Genomic DNA, 16,384 nt, shown 5'->3' on the forward strand with positions numbered 1-16,384 from the left:
CCTTCGAACGGAAATGATTGATACATTACCTATATAATCCGCGCCATAACCTATCTTGGCTGACGTAAGCACTTGTTTAAGCACGAAAAAGCCAAATCAATAATCGAACAACATTTCGGAACCGAGGGAGAAATAAATAACGATATATGAAACCGTGGCGAAACTGCCAGTCATGGCGATGACATCGTCCAAGGCACATGGAACTCTCGTGGGCATGGAGCTGTATGTGGAGAAGCTCTTGGACTCTGCTCGCCACCTGAACCAACAGCGCACGCACCCCGTGCGATCGTCGCTGGCCCTGTCCAAGTGGAAATGCCATCACGCATTGGGTAACATGAATCGGGAAAGGTACAACCTAGAAAGGTCATGGGCAATGTCAATATGTCAACATTCTAGCTACGACGACGAGACGAGCGAGGCTGGAGGTGGGGCACCAGTGCGACCTGTCGCGGCAGCCGACATGCGATTTCACTCAAAGCTCTTGTCCAAAGACAAGGAGGTGGACGATGATGATCCGTCCATTCGACAGCATTTGCAAAGGTCTTATCCATTGAATCCCATGCTGCGCTTGCTGATGTATGGAAACCTAACAGCATAAGTCCGTCTCAGATATTCCCAGCGATACACGGGATTAGAAGCTTACGGCAAGACGGGGATGTCCAAACTGCAGCAAATCATCGACACGGCCACGGCGGTGCAGCATGCGTGCCGGTCCGCCAACGACCTCGGCGTGACGATCGGCGTCGCCGTCTTGAGCTCCAGCGGTCGCGTGTACACGTCCTCGTCCAACGACTTGTGCTTGGACACGTGTCCCGAACGCCTGGCGTTTATGAAGCTCGCGTCGGACGAATGCGATTATGTCGTTGAGGTAAGCAAGGCATTGTTACGAGTAACTAACGTTAGTTTCCATCATGATAAGCGAGGATCCGTACAATCGAGTAGGGTGCCGCCATCAGTTCGTCGGACGGGGTGTTTACGCCGTACCCGTGCGGGTCGTGCCGGGAGTTTCTGAGTCAGTTTGGGGACTTTCCGTTGTACTTGATCCGAGCCACGATGGAGTTTGAACAAACGACAGCGTACGCCCTCTTTCCACGTGGCAGTCTCAGCGCACTCCCCGGTGCTACCAACAAGAATGACAGCAGTTCCAGTATATCCCTTCGAGTCAAGCACAATGAGACACTCCAGCCGCGCCATTTGCTGCATCCAAAGGACTGGGCCGTGGCGCACGCAGTGAATTGGCTCATCGAAGACGTAACAACTCTCAAATGTCTTGCATTCCCGACCTGGAAATGTACATGTAGGTGGGACTGCCGGAATACGCTGCTATATTCGAGTCCCACCAAGTGAACGGAGCCACGTTGTCGTACTTGGAGGAGTCGGACTTGCAGTTTTTGCTGCAGATTCAGCACCCGTTGCATCGACGACGCATTGCGCTGTGCTTGCATCGCCTTCGCGACCAAGGTAACTAACTTCTCGTAGTATCGTACAGGTCTGGTATTTTACTTGGTGGACAACAGATGGCATGCACGATGGGGTCGAGTATGGCCAGCTCAAAGACTACTTGGCCGTTCTAGACAAAGATCGCATCGAGGTAGAAAGAGCTATGTATGAACTCCCTCTTCTTGTCATGGTGGCCCATCTATGGTGACAGGTCGTCGTCAAGTTGAAGCAAGCATTTGATGCCGTCGACACCAACCACAACGGCATGCTCGACTTTTCCGAAATCAAGCAAGCATTGTCGGCCATGCAGTACGATGCGTCGGCGTCAGCAGTATGTGTAGTCGGCCTCGTCGTTTCGTGTTTAAAATGGTTCTGCAGGTCGAGGCGTGGATCCAATCTCGAAGCAGCCAAGCGTCCGTCTCATTTCCCGAGTTTGCCCTTGCCTTTTGCCACACGTGGACAGCCAACACGAGGTCGCTCCCAGTGCCGAAAGTGGACCTCGCGACTGTCCGAGGGGCCTTTGACCGGATGGACACAAACGGCAACGGGTCCCTGGATAAAGCTGAAGTCGCACAAGCGCTGGCTGCGCTCGGACAGCCGAATCCGGAGGACGAGGTAACCATACATCGATGTTATTGTAAAAACCATCAAGTGACCGTGTGATTCTGTGGCTAGGCGGCCAAATGGTTTGCCCAAGTCGATACCGACGGGTCCAATTCGCTGAGTTTTCCAGAATTCCTCGTCCGGTACGCCGAACTGCAGTGGAATCTGGCGCCACTCCACGCGTGTTTTGATGCGATGGCCGGCTCTGGGTCGCACGTCGTGGACGTGGCCGCCCTGCCCCAGCTGTTTCGGTCGCTGCAAGTGCTGTACGATCGGTCAAAATTGGACAAGTGGACCGACGCGCGACTGTCGTCTGAGATGTCGTTTGCCGACTTTTGCTTGGCGTATTTTCTATTCGTGCAAGCCCCGGCCCCCGTAAGAAGAATCATGGTAATTAGACAGTAAGGCTGATTTGTGTAGATGGACAGTGTCGAAGACCAGCACCGCCATCGCATCGTGCAGCTGCAGCAGTCGGGTCATGTTCGTCTGTGCACGAGACCTCCGTAAGTACCACATAAGATGACACATTTGATGTATAGGGATATTGTGCACAATATTGATGGCATACTGTACTTGGGTACTAGGTCACCGACCCGCCAGACACCGCAGCAGACGACAGTGTCGTCACCACCGAAACGACATCAGGGGCATCATCGAAAGGGCGACGGTGACGAAGGCAAGTGCCACGACAGCGACGATGACAATAGCAAGCACGACGACGACGACGAGGTCGATGATGTGATGCTGTCTAATGATTGGATGGTTCTGACGCCCGTTTGTAGTTTGCTGCAGTGCATGCCATGTTTCGCCGGTTCCACAGCTCCAGCTTGACGACGCTGGAAGCCATGCAAGCCATCACGGAATTGGGCGTGGTCGTCCCGCGAGCTCATGTACACGACCACACAAAATAGTCCAATTTCAATGAGGTCTCCACCTTAAAGTGGTGAAAACGTACTAGATGCTCGAGTACTTTACTTCTCGGGGGTTTGGCACCAAGAGAACCATTGACTACGATGACCTTGTTCGGGCATATCGCAAGCTCCAAGTGGTCAAAATGACCCCCCTACCCCGTCTCAAAAATGGTTGACTTTATCATATTCGTACAACTAAAAATGATAGTAGGGTCAACCCACGCAACGAGAATGCAGGCTATCAAGGTGTGTGTATGGCATAGAAACCTTCGTGAGATGTATTGATGTGGACACATTATCCTTCAGGCGCTATTGGAAGGACAGTTTGGGATTCCGTATACCCAACGAGACTTTTCCGCGTCCGAGTGCAAAGTCGAAGAAGACCCGAGCTCCCTCATGAGCCAGCGTGAATGGACGCAAGAGATGCAGACGTGGGTGTCCAAGCGGCGGCGACGACGACGACGGCAAGCCCCACGACATGACGAGAGCAAGGACGACGACGACGACGACGATGGTAGCAGCCGCAGCCCCTCTAAACCAGCGTATGCCCCAGAAACAACAGAAGCCCGAGTTGACGTCTTTTTTGTACTCGTAATAGCTACCCAGCCACGGTGGGCGGCAGGTTTCAAATAGGGGATCGTGTGGTGGACAAGACGCGAAGCATGGGTGCTGGCACAATCGTCCGACTGAGCGGTCCGTATCAAGTGTGCACTGTGCACTTCGATTCTGGCATCAAACGGCACAACGTGGCCATGGCGAGTCTGCGGCGGTTCAAACCAGCGCCGCTGGCTGCGTTTCGTGTGAAAGCGGAGCCATTTCAAGTGGACGCGTGTGTCCAGGTAGAGCTTCCCTGACCGTACACATCAACGAATAATACTCATAATTGGGACAACTAGGTGTTGTTCAAAGGCACTAATGCCATTCGACGCGGGCGAGTGAAACGAGTTCGAAGCAACGACGAATACGACGTCGTCTACAGCGACGGCGAAGTGGAAAAGCATGTGCCCGTGAAGCATATGAGTGTTTTATCAGGAGGAACAAAGCTCGAGGTGTGGCATGTCCAACGGCAATGTCAGCAAAATTAGCACATGACGTAGGCGTGGGAAGAGGGCATGCAGGTGGAAGCCAGGGGTAGCGACAGCCCCACGTATTACCGAGGCGAGATTGTGTTGTGTCGAACCAACGACACGTTTGACATCAAGTTCAGAAACGGCGCGGAAGAGGACAAGGTGCCGCGCAAGTGGATCCGAGTGTATTCTGGCAAGGACACAAGCAGCAAGTCGGACAAGAAGCCAACACACCACAAAGTATGTCAAAACATAATTGCGTTATTGGCTCAATGAAAGCAATGACTTCACTTTGTATGTTGATTGCCCAGAATTCCAAAGACAACGACGAGACTTATGCCGACGAAGGTGACTTTGAAAAAGACGACGGGAACAGCGAGACATTTGAAGTGCTGGACGTCGTGGAAGCCAAATTCGGAGGCAAGGGCGCGTATTTTCGAGGGCATGTGACCAAATGCCGAAGTGGCGGCACGTACGACATCCAGTACGACGACGGCGACGTCGAGAAAGACGTGGGCGCAACCCACATGCGATTCGTGTCGCTGGAGAATGTAAAACTTGCTCGTTTAGGAGGTGGAATGTCTGACACGATGTATTGTTGTGTACGTAGGTGGCCAAAGGTCAAGCTGTAGAAGCGAGGTTCGGAGGCAAAGAAGCCTTCTATCCAGGCACGATCAGCCGAGTGCATGGCGACGGGTCAGTGGACGTGGAGTACGCCGATGGAGATCGGGAAACCAGAGTGCCCAGTCGATATGTTCGCCTTACTTCATCTGGAACGAAGAAGAAAGCTAACCCTTCGGTACTTTTCTATCGAGTATTGAAGGAGTTTAATAGTGCGGTGTCTTAGCTTGCTATTGGGGATGCCGTCGAAGCTCGGTTTGGAGGACAAGACAAGTACTTCCCAGGCAAGGTTGCCAGAGTTCACAGCGACGGATCCTTCGACATCCATTATGCAGATGGCGACAAGGAATCCCATGTTGAGCCTAGTTTAGTCCGACCCGCCAAGAAGAAAGCTGAGGCCACTACGTATGACGACGATTTCGAATAACTAATTTGATTGACAGTTTCGAGTTGTCAACGTGTTTATCCGTACACCGGATACCAGAATCCTGGAGATTCGCCATCCAAACAAGTTTTGTAACACGATGATGCTTCTACGGCGGTCGACGCAACGTGTGGTAGCGCGAGCAGGACACTTTCGTCCCCAAAGCACGAACGCACTGCTCCAGTGCGTGGCAGAGCGCACTCTGCCGCCATTCAACCAAATTCGAGTCGACGAGATGGTGCCAGCCGTGCGCCACGCCATCCAGGAGTTGGACCGCGATATTGTAGCGGTGGAAACGGAGTTGCGTGCACCTGGCCGCACGTTGAGCTGGGAAAATGTCATGGACAAGCTAGAAGTGAGCGCTGATCCGTTGGAACGTTTGTGGGGCATCGTTGGACACCTCACGAGTGTCAAGAACAGCCCCGAACTCCGAGCGGCGCATGCCGAGTTGCAGGCGGAAGTCGTGACGATCTTCACTCGTTTCGCGCAAAGCCAGGACATCTTCCACGCATACAAGGCATTGCGCGAAGACGCCGCGACTTGGAACTCGTTTGACCTGGCCCAGCAGGTATCAAGCCTGGTGCTACCTTGCCTTCTCAATATAGCCAGCCGTTCTTCACATCCCGTCATGGGTATAGCGCATCCTCGAAGCGTCCATCCGAAGCGCGACACTGAGCGGCGTGGGGCTCACCGGACCAAGCAAGGACCGCTTCAACGCCATCCAATTGCGCTCTGCAGAACTCGTACGATTCGTACATTCTCTACGTAACCAAGCCAGCTAACATGGACACTTGACGGTAGAAAACCAAATTCTCCAACAACGTGCTGGATGCGACCAAAGCTTTTTCCAAAATTGTGACCGACAAGCAGGACTTGGCCGGGCTGCCGGCATCGGTGCTCCAGCTCCTCGCCCAGGTAGGCAGACCTATATGTCCTAGTTCGTTATCCAAACTTTACATGTTCAACTTGATAGAACGCGGCGGCGGACGGCCATCCTGGCGCCACGGCGGACGCAGGCCCGTGGAAGTTATCGCTGGACATGCCATGCTTGCTGCCGGTGCTCAAGTACGCCGCAAACCGCGACCTCCGCGAGTCGTTGTATCGCGCAAACGTGGCCAAGGCGGGCCTAGCCCCGTTCGACAACTTGGAAATCGTGCGGGAAACGCTGCAGTTGCGCCAAGAACGCGCGAAAATGCTGGGGTTTTCGTCGTATGCCGAGCTGAGTCTGGCGTCCAAGATGGCGCCGAGTGTGGCCGGCGTCGAGGACATGACAGAATCGCTTCGTCTCAAGTGTATTGATTTGGCTCGGCAGGAGTTCAAAGACCTGCATGAGTACGCGACGCAGCACGGCCACACGGACGAGTTGAAGCATTGGGATGTGGGCTACTGGTAGGATGACATGTTGTTCGTAACGGCAGGGAACGAGCACATGATTCCCTGGGTTTTAGGGCGGAAAAGCGGCGCGCGGATCTGTTTGACTTGGACGACGAAGCAGTCAAGCCGTACTTTCCACTGCCCAAAGTCCTCGACGGGTTGTTTCAGTTGACTGAACGGTTGTTTGGCGTCTCGATTCAAGTACAGTACAAGGAATATCATGAGCTCGTTGCACTTTTGATTGGCTAACCCACGATCGTCAGGCAGCCAATGGGGAAGCCGACACGTGGCATCCTGACGTGCAGTTCTTTCACGTCAAGGAGCACGGCAAGGTCGTGGCGTCGTTCTTCTTGGACCCGTACGCGCGGCCAAGTGAAAAGAACGGCGGCGCTTGGATGAACACTTGTGTGAACCGCAGTCGGCTGCTGGGGCGTTCGGCATCCGAACCCCGCCTGCCAGTGGCGTACCTCATTTGCAACCAATCGCCGCCAGTATGTGGTGGATCATCTACATAGGTTCGTATACCGAGGGACTCATAATACGAGATAGGTGGGCGAGACCCCGAGTTTAATGACGTTTCGAGAAGTCGAGACGCTGTTCCACGAGTTTGGCCACGGGTTGCAGCACATGCTCACGACCGTCGAGTATGGTTCAGCGGCAGGAATCAACGGCGTGGAATGGGATGCGGTGGAGTTGCCGTCTCAGTTTATGGAAAACTTTTGCTACCACAAAGGTACAGAGTATATATATATTGTAGTCCAAGTTGGTGACGATATATATATATGGTGCGTAGAAACGCTATTGTCTATCAGTGGCCACCACGAGACGGGCGCCCCATTGCCTGAGGACCTGTACAACAAGATCAAGGACGCGCGGACGTACATGGCGGCGTCGGGGATGCTTCGCCAGCTCAACTTTGGCGCGCTGGACTTGTATCTCCACCACCACTACGACCCTCATGCCACAGATGAATCGATCTTTGATGTGCAGCAGCGACTAGCCCAGCGGTACCTTTGATCCAGTTGAAGAAGGGTTCTTTATTACATGCGTCGTAGGTATTCCGTGCTCGCGCCGCTAGCCGAAGATCGCTTTCTGTGCTCGTTCTCGCACATCTTTGCGGGTGGGTATGCAGCAGGATACTACAGGTAATATGGCTGCTTTGTATATATGTACATATTGGCTTGGAGTGGTCTAATGGAGTGCAGTTACAAGTGGGCCGAAGTGCTGAGTTGTGACGCGTTCGAAAAGTTTGTCGAAGCGGGGCTGGACAACGATGCGGCACTGCGAGCCACCGGCCGCCTCTTCCGCGACACGGTGCTGGCGTTGGGAGGCAGCGAGCACCCCCTTACGGTGTTCGAACGCTTCCGCGGACGTCCCCAGCGAGTGGACGCGCTCCTCAAGCATTACGGGCTCAGCCAGGCCCAGTAGAAGTCAAAGTGTAAATCGTTGAATTGCAAGGAGTAGTACGAATAGTACTACTAGCGCTTGCATTGTACTACGTAGTAGCTACATGGTAGACAGTGTATTGAGTGTGACGTAGTCGCACACTCGATTGCTTACACTTGGTCGGCTGGAGATCGACAGTAGGTTTTGATAGGCAAATATGATTGGCTAGTGCAATGGATTCAAGCGATATGATTGGATACGAATCGTGACCGTCCGAATTAATTCGTCGTGGCTTCCCATTGGCCAGAACGTTACAATGTAACTACAAATTGGCGACAGAAGTCCACTTTGCATCATGTCGCTGGCCGTGGAGACGGCGAGGCACCTTGCGGCGGGGAGATGGACCGAGAAGAACTCGCTCTTCCGCGTGGGAGACAACATCTCGGAATGGCTGGTGATGCTGCTCATGTTGCTCGTGGTGGTCGGTGTGATTCTCTTTGAGCAAGTGTGGCACTGGCTCGGGCACAAGCTGCATCCGTACCCCAAGTACCACGAGATGATGCACAAGATCACGAGTGAGCTCATGATTCTCGGCATGTTGGGGCTATTCGTGCACTTGTTCTCGGAGGCGTACTGGATCGACTTCTACTCCAAGCCGGTCAAGGCGTTCAAGATCGCGGACCAGACCATCTTCTTCGTCGCGTGCTTCCTCATCGCGCAGGCAGTGCTCATCTTCTACGTCATGCGCCAGAAGAACATCATGACCGACCAGATCGAGCTCGTGTCGTCGCATTACATCTACCGAAAAGCCAAAGCCGCGCTTGACAAGGCCAACTACGCCAACTGGTTCCAGTACGAAGCCAAGAAGCGCCGCGCGCTGCGCGTGATGCGGCACAAGATCCTGCGGCGATTCTTCCTCAGGACGTACAACCTGCCCGAGATGTTCCAGTTCTCGTGGTACCTGCGCATGCAGCAGGACTCGCAGATCCAGCATCTGATTGACATTGAGCTGACCCAGTGGCTGCTGCTGCTTCTCGTCTGGTGTGGCTTCATCGCAGCCCACAACAGCTTGGAACGGAGCTTGGTTGTCCACGACGACGACGAACAGCCCAAGTACATACGCGTGTACGTGTTTATGGCGTTCGAGTTCGCCCTGTCCATCGTGATGGCACTCATGTGGCTGTACATTCGGCAATGCATGAACACTGTGTACAAGTACTTGGGCATCTACAACAACAAGGACGTCCTCGCCAAGATGCGCGAGTGCGCTGAAGAGGAGCGGCACACGCGGGAAAGTCAGGCAGCTTCCATCGCCCACCTCGAACGACTGCACTACAACATGGACATGCGCGCGCACGGCCACCGCTTCTTCCTCGCGACGGACCAAGGCGTCCAGCTACTCAGTCTCGCGGTGCGCAAGTGTTTTCGACACGAGGCCAAGTCGGCTTCCCATGTTCAGTTGGCGCACGGCGGCGAGTCCCCGCGCGACCACCATCCTCGTCATGGAGGTAGCCAGGCCAAGACGCTGTCAGAGCTCACGTCGATCAAGTTGCCGCTGTTCTCGCGCAAGTTGCTCCATTACTTTTTAAAGACGTTTCTTATGCTCAACGGACTCTTTGCCGCCATCGCGATGAACTCGGTCGTGTACATTTTACCAGACGTTCCAGACATGGACTACACGGTGCTCGTGGTGCTGATGGCGATCCCGCTGCTCCTGAATGCGTTCTATGTGGGGCCGCGCCTCATGCTCCAGTTTATGACGTTATCGACGCTGTGGCAACTCAACGCCGACAACGTGTCGCTCATGGTGAGCCAGTACCTGAGCACGATCGAGAAGAAGACGCACCTAGTTGACAGCATCCGTGCCTTTCTCGACAAAACGCACCAAACTGTGGACGATTTGCGCGGCGATTTAGAAAGAAACGGCGGGACCCGCGACTATATCGACATGGAGACGTTCCGAGTCGTGCTGGCCCATTACGGGTGCCACGTGTCCCTGTTCAAGTTCAACGCGATGATCCGATTGGTGTTTAAGACCAAGGGCGCGATGGTTAACTACGAGCAGTTGCTGGGGCTGCTGGCGGGGGAAGTGGACGTCTGCATCGATCAGACAGTGGACATGATGGACAACCTAGACGACTTTGACTTTACACTGGACGAACATGACAAGAAAGCCAAGGTGCTGGGTAGTGTAGCCGTGGACATTGGGGCCAGACAACCGCTCCAACCGATTGGTATTGTGGCAACCCACGACGAAGACTTTGCCACCCCCGCCGCAGATGGAGACCTTATTCACGATGCCTACTCGGAGCAGCGATAATAATAATCCATATAAATATATATATTGTGGATTCTGTATAAATTTCCTGATCAGCGAATCGAAACGCTATTGGCTAATCCAACTTTGAGGGGATCGGATTGGCTATTACAGAAAGGGATAAGAATATTCAGCCAATCAGAACTTCCAGCGTGATTCAATATTGATTACACAAACACTTCACCACGGAAGTTTACAGTTAGTACAAACGTTACAGTAGTACTGACTGAATTCATGTAAGTCTTACAGTATAACGTTGTGCTGCATTGTTACCGACCACAACTTCCCTTCATGGACTGTCTACAGTACTTGTACTTATTACTACGCAGTATGTACTGCGCACCACTACTCAGAGCATTTACTGTTAGTTGAGGAAGGGAATCACGGGTTCCAGCTTCGAGGCGGCGGTACACCGTCGGAATATCAGCTCATGTGCACTACAGTGCTTACTCGGATGTTTTCACCCTGATATATTTCATGGGAATAGTACCGCTAGTATTTAATCCAATCAGACGATAGTACTGGTACATGAAAAACGCAGTTCCGTAGCTGCAACGTTCCATAAACGCATACGTTATAGTACGTTTTAGTCCATACCTTGGCCGGTTGCTGGTATTTCCCGTATAACCATGCGCAATCAAATTAAACGTTACGTTAAAGTCTGTGGCCATGCCATTCAACACGAGAAATTCCTATTCCAAATCATGCTGCTGTCCTGGGGAAGCATGGGGCGCGTAGGTGCCGCCGTCCTTGTGCTTATCATGACGACTCTATTGCAGTCCGTCGTCGTGGTATCAGGCACCCTTGTGCGCATCCCATTGTACCGGCGACCGAGGCCCAACATCGACGCAACCTTCCCATCACTTGTAGACCCGTCGTTCATCATGAATGCTGCCGCCCGCGGCCACGTTGCCCTGACAAACTTTGTCGAGTTTCAATTCTACGGCGACATGACAGTTGGCACTCCACCCCAGCAGCTTGTGGTGACGTTTGACACGGGCAGCAGCGACCTCTGGGTCCCCGGCAGCGCGTGCGTGCATTGCGCTGGGACGCATCGGTTCCTCCCGACATCGTCGTCCACGTTTCATCTATCTTCCAATCCCAACTTCACGATCGCATATGGCAGTGGGCAAGCGCGCGGTCTGAGCGGCATCGACTCGATCTCCGTGGCCGGGTTCACGGCGACGGGGGTGCCATTGGGTGTGGTGGAGCAGGAGGAAGATTCGTTGAGCAACATGAAGCCGGACGGACTCATGGGTCTTGCGTTCGACGGCCTCGCGACGTTCTCGCATCCGCCTCCGTTCATGCTGCTCGTGCACCAGAACAGCCCGGCGTTGGCACCGCGCTTCTCATTCTACCTCACTCCCGAGCCCAACACGAACGGATCGGAAGTCATCTTTGGCGGGTACGACGAGGACCGAATGCAAGGACAGGTGTGGCAGACCATGGACGTGGTTCCTCAGTACGGATACTGGACGTTCTGGCGCGTACGACTCCATAGCATGCACATTGGATCGACGTTGAATGCATGCGACGACGGGTGCATCGCGTTCGTGGACACGGGCACGTCGCTGCTGGGGGTGCCGGAAGCGCAGTACCCGGCCGTGATGGACGCCATCTCCCAATACGCGACCAAGGCCGGGTGCTATTGTGGCTTTACAACGTACGGATTCCAGTGCTACATGTGCTCCAGGTCCAACTTCCCTCTGTTGCGGTTTGGCCTGGGTGGCCACTCGTTCTTTACGCTCACAGGTAATATTATGTAACGACAGATATATATATAAGATATTTTCAACATATTTATTTCACCTGTTTCAACCCGATATTTTATTCTTTTCTCTTTTTACACGCAATCTTTGAACCATGTCAAATGGTTGTATTATAATTATTATATTATTCTACCGTTTTGAAGATATATATATATATCAGTGTCAAATGGTTGTATTAATATTATACTAATATTCTACCGTCTTGAAGATATATATATATCAGTGTCAAATGGTTGTATTATAATTTTATATATTCTACCGTTTTGAATATATATAATATATATATGAATATTTCCCATTCATTCTTTTATAAATGCGATTAGTAGTAGTACATTGTTTCATGGGATTTGTAGGAGCGGACTACACCATGTGCATTGGCGCCACGTGTTTGGTGCTGATCCAAGAATCGGGCCAAGACATGTGGACGTTGGGCGATGTATTTTTAAAGAAATATCAGAGTCTGTACGACATTCAAGCCAAACAAGTCTCGTTTGCATGTCCTGTTCAAGCGCTTCACTGCGGCAACGAGAGCGCCGCCGACGCCGTCGCGCGCCCCATCCTCGACAACGTCAGCCTCAGCCTCTTGGACCCGCACACGATTTTAATTCTATTTCTCAGCGGATTTAGCATCCTCGGGTACGTCTTTTATACACTAAAATCACCTTCATTTACATGGATTTGTGTGTGTTTAGGTGCTTGTTTATCATTGGCACGTACTGGCTGTACCCGACTCTGCAGACCAAGCGCGTGCTTTCGCTTCTGTTTTGGCTCAGCTGGTGCAATCTTGTCTTCAACGCCCTCGTCTGGATCGGCAGTGTATGGCAGTATAGTGCTACGTCCTTGGGCTGCTCTGTCCAGCTTGTCGTGCAGCAATTTGCAGGCGTCGGCATCCTCCTCTTGAGCGCCGTCATTAGCATCGAACTGCTCCGCGCCGTGTCGGGATGGCAGACTCAGACTTCGGATCTCTCTAGCTGGTACCATTCGATCGTGTGGACGGCGTGCACTGCGTGTGCCTGTGTAACGATATGGACTGGGGTCTTGGGCTACGTCCCAGATACCAACTACGGTCCTGGCATGTACGAATATATATGTATTTGCGAGTATTCATGATATTTTTTATTAATTTTTGTCATTGTTGCTGTAGGGCGTGCTGGGTAGGCCATACTCCAATCTGGGGGCGCATTGCGTTCTTCTATGTGCCAGTGCTGCTGATCCTTGTGCTAAGCCTACATGCCCTCCAAGTAGCCATCTACCGCCTCCACAGCACGAACTTGATCCAAACAGAGTCGGGGCGGCGCAGCTCCCAACTGCTCGTGTCATATGTGATAGTGTTTGGCATCACGTCCGTCGTTCCTGCCTGTACGTGTTTGTATTGGTTGACACTATTTGCGACTGGCGACTGGATAATAGTGTATGTGTAGTGGTCGGGTTGACGGCGCTGTATGTAAACTTGCCAGAGCTGGTGCTGTACACGAGCGAAATGTGCTTTTACGCCCAAGGACTACTGCACTGCTTTGTATGGGCGTGCAGTCCATCGTTTCAACAAGCATATACGCAGCGATATTACGCCCTCGGCAATCATGAAGTCGAGGGATTAGTAGCTGAATAGATCAAAAGAAATAATACCAAGTTGCGGTCGATAGTTAATTCCATCGTATATATTTGAAAAATCAAGAATAACTAACGTAGGCGGTTATGGTGCACGGAACAGTTAAACGTGCACTCAAATGGGCCAATGGAATTGTGTCAGTTTTGGATAAGTCAATCGAATCACTAAAAAATGAAATCACCAAAACTTAAGCAAATAAAGCATACATATTTTAAGCTTAAAATGTATCCGTCCCTCGTGTTTTGCCTTGACTTGACAGTGGAAATCGAAGTAAATAATGAACGCAAATTGGTCATTGACATTATTAGGCTCACGTTATTGTGAATTCGCGTTTGGGTTTTTGTACAGGGGGTATTTAATCACAGTGGAACTTTTGATTGGCTGAAAGATGTGGATTGGCCAAATCCACAATATAAAGTGACATTTTTACCAAAAAAAGTCGAATTTTCTTCAGATTGTAATTAAAATATTACTTCGAAGTATGTATTACTAATTAGTAATATTAATAGTAACGTCAGATAAAAAATATCGTGACAAAAATTATCAAGATATTCGGGCCGAAATACAAAACAAAACACGATAAAACATATTCAAGTATTGACAAGATACTCGGAGTATGTATAGGAGTCGTTCCCATTTGTACTGTTTCAAAATGTGCATAAATCGCCTCTATCACTTCGAAACTTGTACGATAAATCGCAAAGACGTTTAACTGTAAATCCATTTCATAATATGAGACATGTAATATACTTGAAGTACATTGAAATTCCACGAATGAAAAACCTAGACTGTTATCGTTAAAATAAATCAATCTGTCGCACGAGCTTGGGCTTCTGTACGGCTAGTGTGCTGCAGCTTCCTCTAAGAGGATTCCATCAATAAACGTCCGCAAGGCAATCAGGTCAATGGAGATCTGGGGATTCGCGAGGGCTGCCAAAGCTGGTGGCATTGCAACACCAGTGTAGATAAGAGCAAGTGGAAACGAAATCGCAAGTGGAGGCAAACGAGGATGACCAAACGCCACTTCTTGATTGGGCTGGCCACGCTGGCACAAGATTGCCGTTCGATTGGCGTTGACAGCATTGATTTTGATTCCAATCGCCACCTGGACAGAAGTGTTGTGCATCCAACGCCCAAGTTTCGCACGGAGTCGATCCAGGTCGTCATTCTTGTAGGCGATCTCAACAATGACATTGGGGTAGGCATGGTTGTCTGCAGCCTCCAGCACCGCTCCTCCAACTGCCAGACCCGCAGGATAAATACACATGTCTGGTTCTTGACCATGATTTCCAGTGCGGCATGTTGGATCAGTTGCTAGGTCAACTGTATCCAACAGGTCAAAGTCATTCCCGGTCCTTGCGACTTGATCGCGGATGGCGGTTGCGATTCGACCTGCTGTTTTCGAGTGAACGACGGACGAGATGCTGTACAAGACCACTCGTCCTTTCCCCGTTCCATCTGCAAGGGGCTCAAAGACCCATCGTCTCACTCGCCCTTCGTTGCGGTTGAGCCATCCTTGGAAATCGTCCCACGTGATGGCAGCACACAGAACGACAGGTCCCCAAGAAGCATCGCCATCGTCATCGATGTTTGGCGCGTTGGCGGGTGGGTCGTCCCAGATGGCTTGCAGTTTCTTCTTTGCCTCGTCACAATCTGACATGTGGATGAGATGTTTTCGTCGCAGTGCATTTTGCGATTCTGCTGGTACCAAGTCTGTGTCCTGTGTCGTAGATCGCGTTGATGGATGTCTGATACTGCCACCGAAGTCGATGCGTGGTTTCGTCTTCCTCTCGTTTGCAAGCATCTCTTACTTCAAAGGTCGATTTGGAAATGAAATGGACATTTTCAAGAGAATTTGGGACCTGCTGTCTGATTGGCTAGTTTGAAAGTACACGTCACCGATTGGTAGATTCAAGTTTATCCGGATGGATTGCGTCCCGTATTCCTCCGAGTTACAGGTTGTTTTGTTTTGTATTTCGGCCCGAATATCTTGATAATTTTTACTGTACAGTACCTAAATTCTATTTTGGGAGCTGCGGGAACAGGACACAAACACATCTGTATGAAGAATTAAGGGCCCTTGACTCCTTCAAATCGTCGTGTGCCATTGTCGAGGGGATATATATGCAACTTTATTCAAGTTGTCACGTGCGAGTCAACCAGGAACTGAATCTGCCACTTCCACCGGATCAAACGACGTGTGCATGCGCGCGACAGTAACATATTATTATTCGCATGAACATATTTATGCTGATTTTTGTATTAAATATGCGTGTTTTTATTCATCCCCATAATTATTTTTGCGTTTTGCAAAACGATTTATACATCCTGCAGATTGCGCAGGCGTACATGCGGGAAAGGCGCGATGCAGGTCAGCGGTTTCTCAATACATACTGCACAACGGGTCACGAAACTCTCCAGTCCTCATAACAACAACCAATACTATCAAGAACACCTTATTGCATGTCGCCTGAATCAATAACTGTAGAGAAAGACAACTTCGAACTTGCCAAATTCGTCGTATTTCAAGAACAAGCGTGTACATGCGGGTAAGATGCCTTATGCCAGAGAGAGCTGTGTCTGCGCAGACCATGCTGCATAGGCTGAGCTAGTAATGGGCTATCTTGTAGTATCAGAAGGATTGCGCTAAGTATCACACAGTACGAGAAAAGCGACATCGAAGTTGGTCCATTTTCGATATATGAGCATGTCGACATGCGCAATAAAAATCTATCATCCGCAAATGTTATGCAGTATCCGGAACTGCTCACTTTTCAATGTAAAACGACGCGAATTTTCTGAATATGCAAGCACTACACTTGCAGCGAGCGATAGAAAGCGTATCAGTACAGCAGCCAAAGTC

At 51.1% G+C, this 16,384-nt stretch overlaps 5 protein-coding genes across 6 annotated transcripts; 4 read left to right on the forward strand and 1 right to left on the reverse strand.

The window, feature by feature from the left end:
- Nucleotides 1-172: 172 nt before the first annotated feature.
- Nucleotides 173-5,084, forward strand: H257_06416 (hypothetical protein; the record flags this gene model as incomplete). The annotated part of the gene is made up of 20 exons (XM_009831624.1): nucleotides 173-348; nucleotides 397-540; nucleotides 610-868; nucleotides 943-1,251; nucleotides 1,302-1,461; nucleotides 1,518-1,591; nucleotides 1,652-1,771; nucleotides 1,819-2,055; nucleotides 2,116-2,418; nucleotides 2,464-2,546; nucleotides 2,628-2,772; nucleotides 2,826-2,933; nucleotides 3,002-3,091; nucleotides 3,261-3,496; nucleotides 3,553-3,793; nucleotides 3,851-4,003; nucleotides 4,052-4,261; nucleotides 4,333-4,572; nucleotides 4,632-4,820; nucleotides 4,869-5,084. The coding sequence occupies 20 exons, from the start codon at nucleotides 173-175 to the stop codon at nucleotides 5,067-5,069; spliced, it is 3,678 nt and encodes a 1,225-aa protein (XP_009829926.1). The 3' UTR covers nucleotides 5,070-5,084.
- A 69-nt stretch (nucleotides 5,085-5,153) lies between these two features.
- Nucleotides 5,154-7,926, forward strand: H257_06417 (hypothetical protein). Its single transcript, XM_009831625.1, has 10 exons — nucleotides 5,154-5,634; nucleotides 5,705-5,809; nucleotides 5,868-5,981; nucleotides 6,040-6,455; nucleotides 6,515-6,641; nucleotides 6,704-6,931; nucleotides 6,990-7,173; nucleotides 7,234-7,447; nucleotides 7,496-7,585; nucleotides 7,646-7,926. The coding sequence occupies exons 1-10, from the start codon at nucleotides 5,167-5,169 to the stop codon at nucleotides 7,866-7,868; spliced, it is 2,169 nt and encodes a 722-aa protein (XP_009829927.1). The 5' UTR covers nucleotides 5,154-5,166; the 3' UTR covers nucleotides 7,869-7,926.
- Nucleotides 7,927-8,181: 255 nt separating this feature from the next.
- Nucleotides 8,182-10,177, forward strand: H257_06418 (hypothetical protein; the record flags this gene model as incomplete). Its single annotated transcript, XM_009831626.1, has 1 exon — nucleotides 8,182-10,177. One exon carries the CDS (start codon nucleotides 8,182-8,184, stop codon nucleotides 10,144-10,146), a length of 1,965 nt encoding a protein of 654 aa, XP_009829928.1. The 3' UTR covers nucleotides 10,147-10,177.
- A 654-nt stretch (nucleotides 10,178-10,831) lies between these two features.
- Nucleotides 10,832-13,585, forward strand: H257_06419. Of its 2 annotated transcripts, XM_009831627.1 has the most exons (5): nucleotides 10,832-11,895; nucleotides 12,266-12,548; nucleotides 12,605-12,988; nucleotides 13,057-13,271; nucleotides 13,334-13,585. In XM_009831627.1, the coding sequence occupies exons 1-5, from the start codon at nucleotides 10,848-10,850 to the stop codon at nucleotides 13,519-13,521; spliced, it is 2,118 nt and encodes a 705-aa protein (XP_009829929.1). In that variant the 5' UTR covers nucleotides 10,832-10,847; the 3' UTR covers nucleotides 13,522-13,585. The 2 variants fall into 2 exon arrangements, with proteins under 2 accessions (XP_009829929.1, XP_009829930.1); XM_009831628.1 differs by having other exon boundaries at nucleotides 13,057-13,585.
- Nucleotides 13,586-14,362: 777 nt separating this feature from the next.
- H257_06420 (hypothetical protein) lies at nucleotides 14,363-15,181 on the reverse strand (the record flags this gene model as incomplete). The annotated part of the gene is made up of 1 exon (XM_009831629.1): nucleotides 14,363-15,181. One exon carries the CDS (start codon nucleotides 15,179-15,181, stop codon nucleotides 14,363-14,365), a length of 819 nt encoding a protein of 272 aa, XP_009829931.1.
- Between the last annotated feature and the right edge of the window lie 1,203 nt (nucleotides 15,182-16,384).

This window comes from Aphanomyces astaci, assembly GCF_000520075.1.
Source record: "Aphanomyces astaci strain APO3 unplaced genomic scaffold supercont1.12, whole genome shotgun sequence".
In the NCBI taxonomy this organism is placed as follows: domain Eukaryota; phylum Oomycota; class Saprolegniomycetes; order Saprolegniales; family Verrucalvaceae; genus Aphanomyces; species Aphanomyces astaci.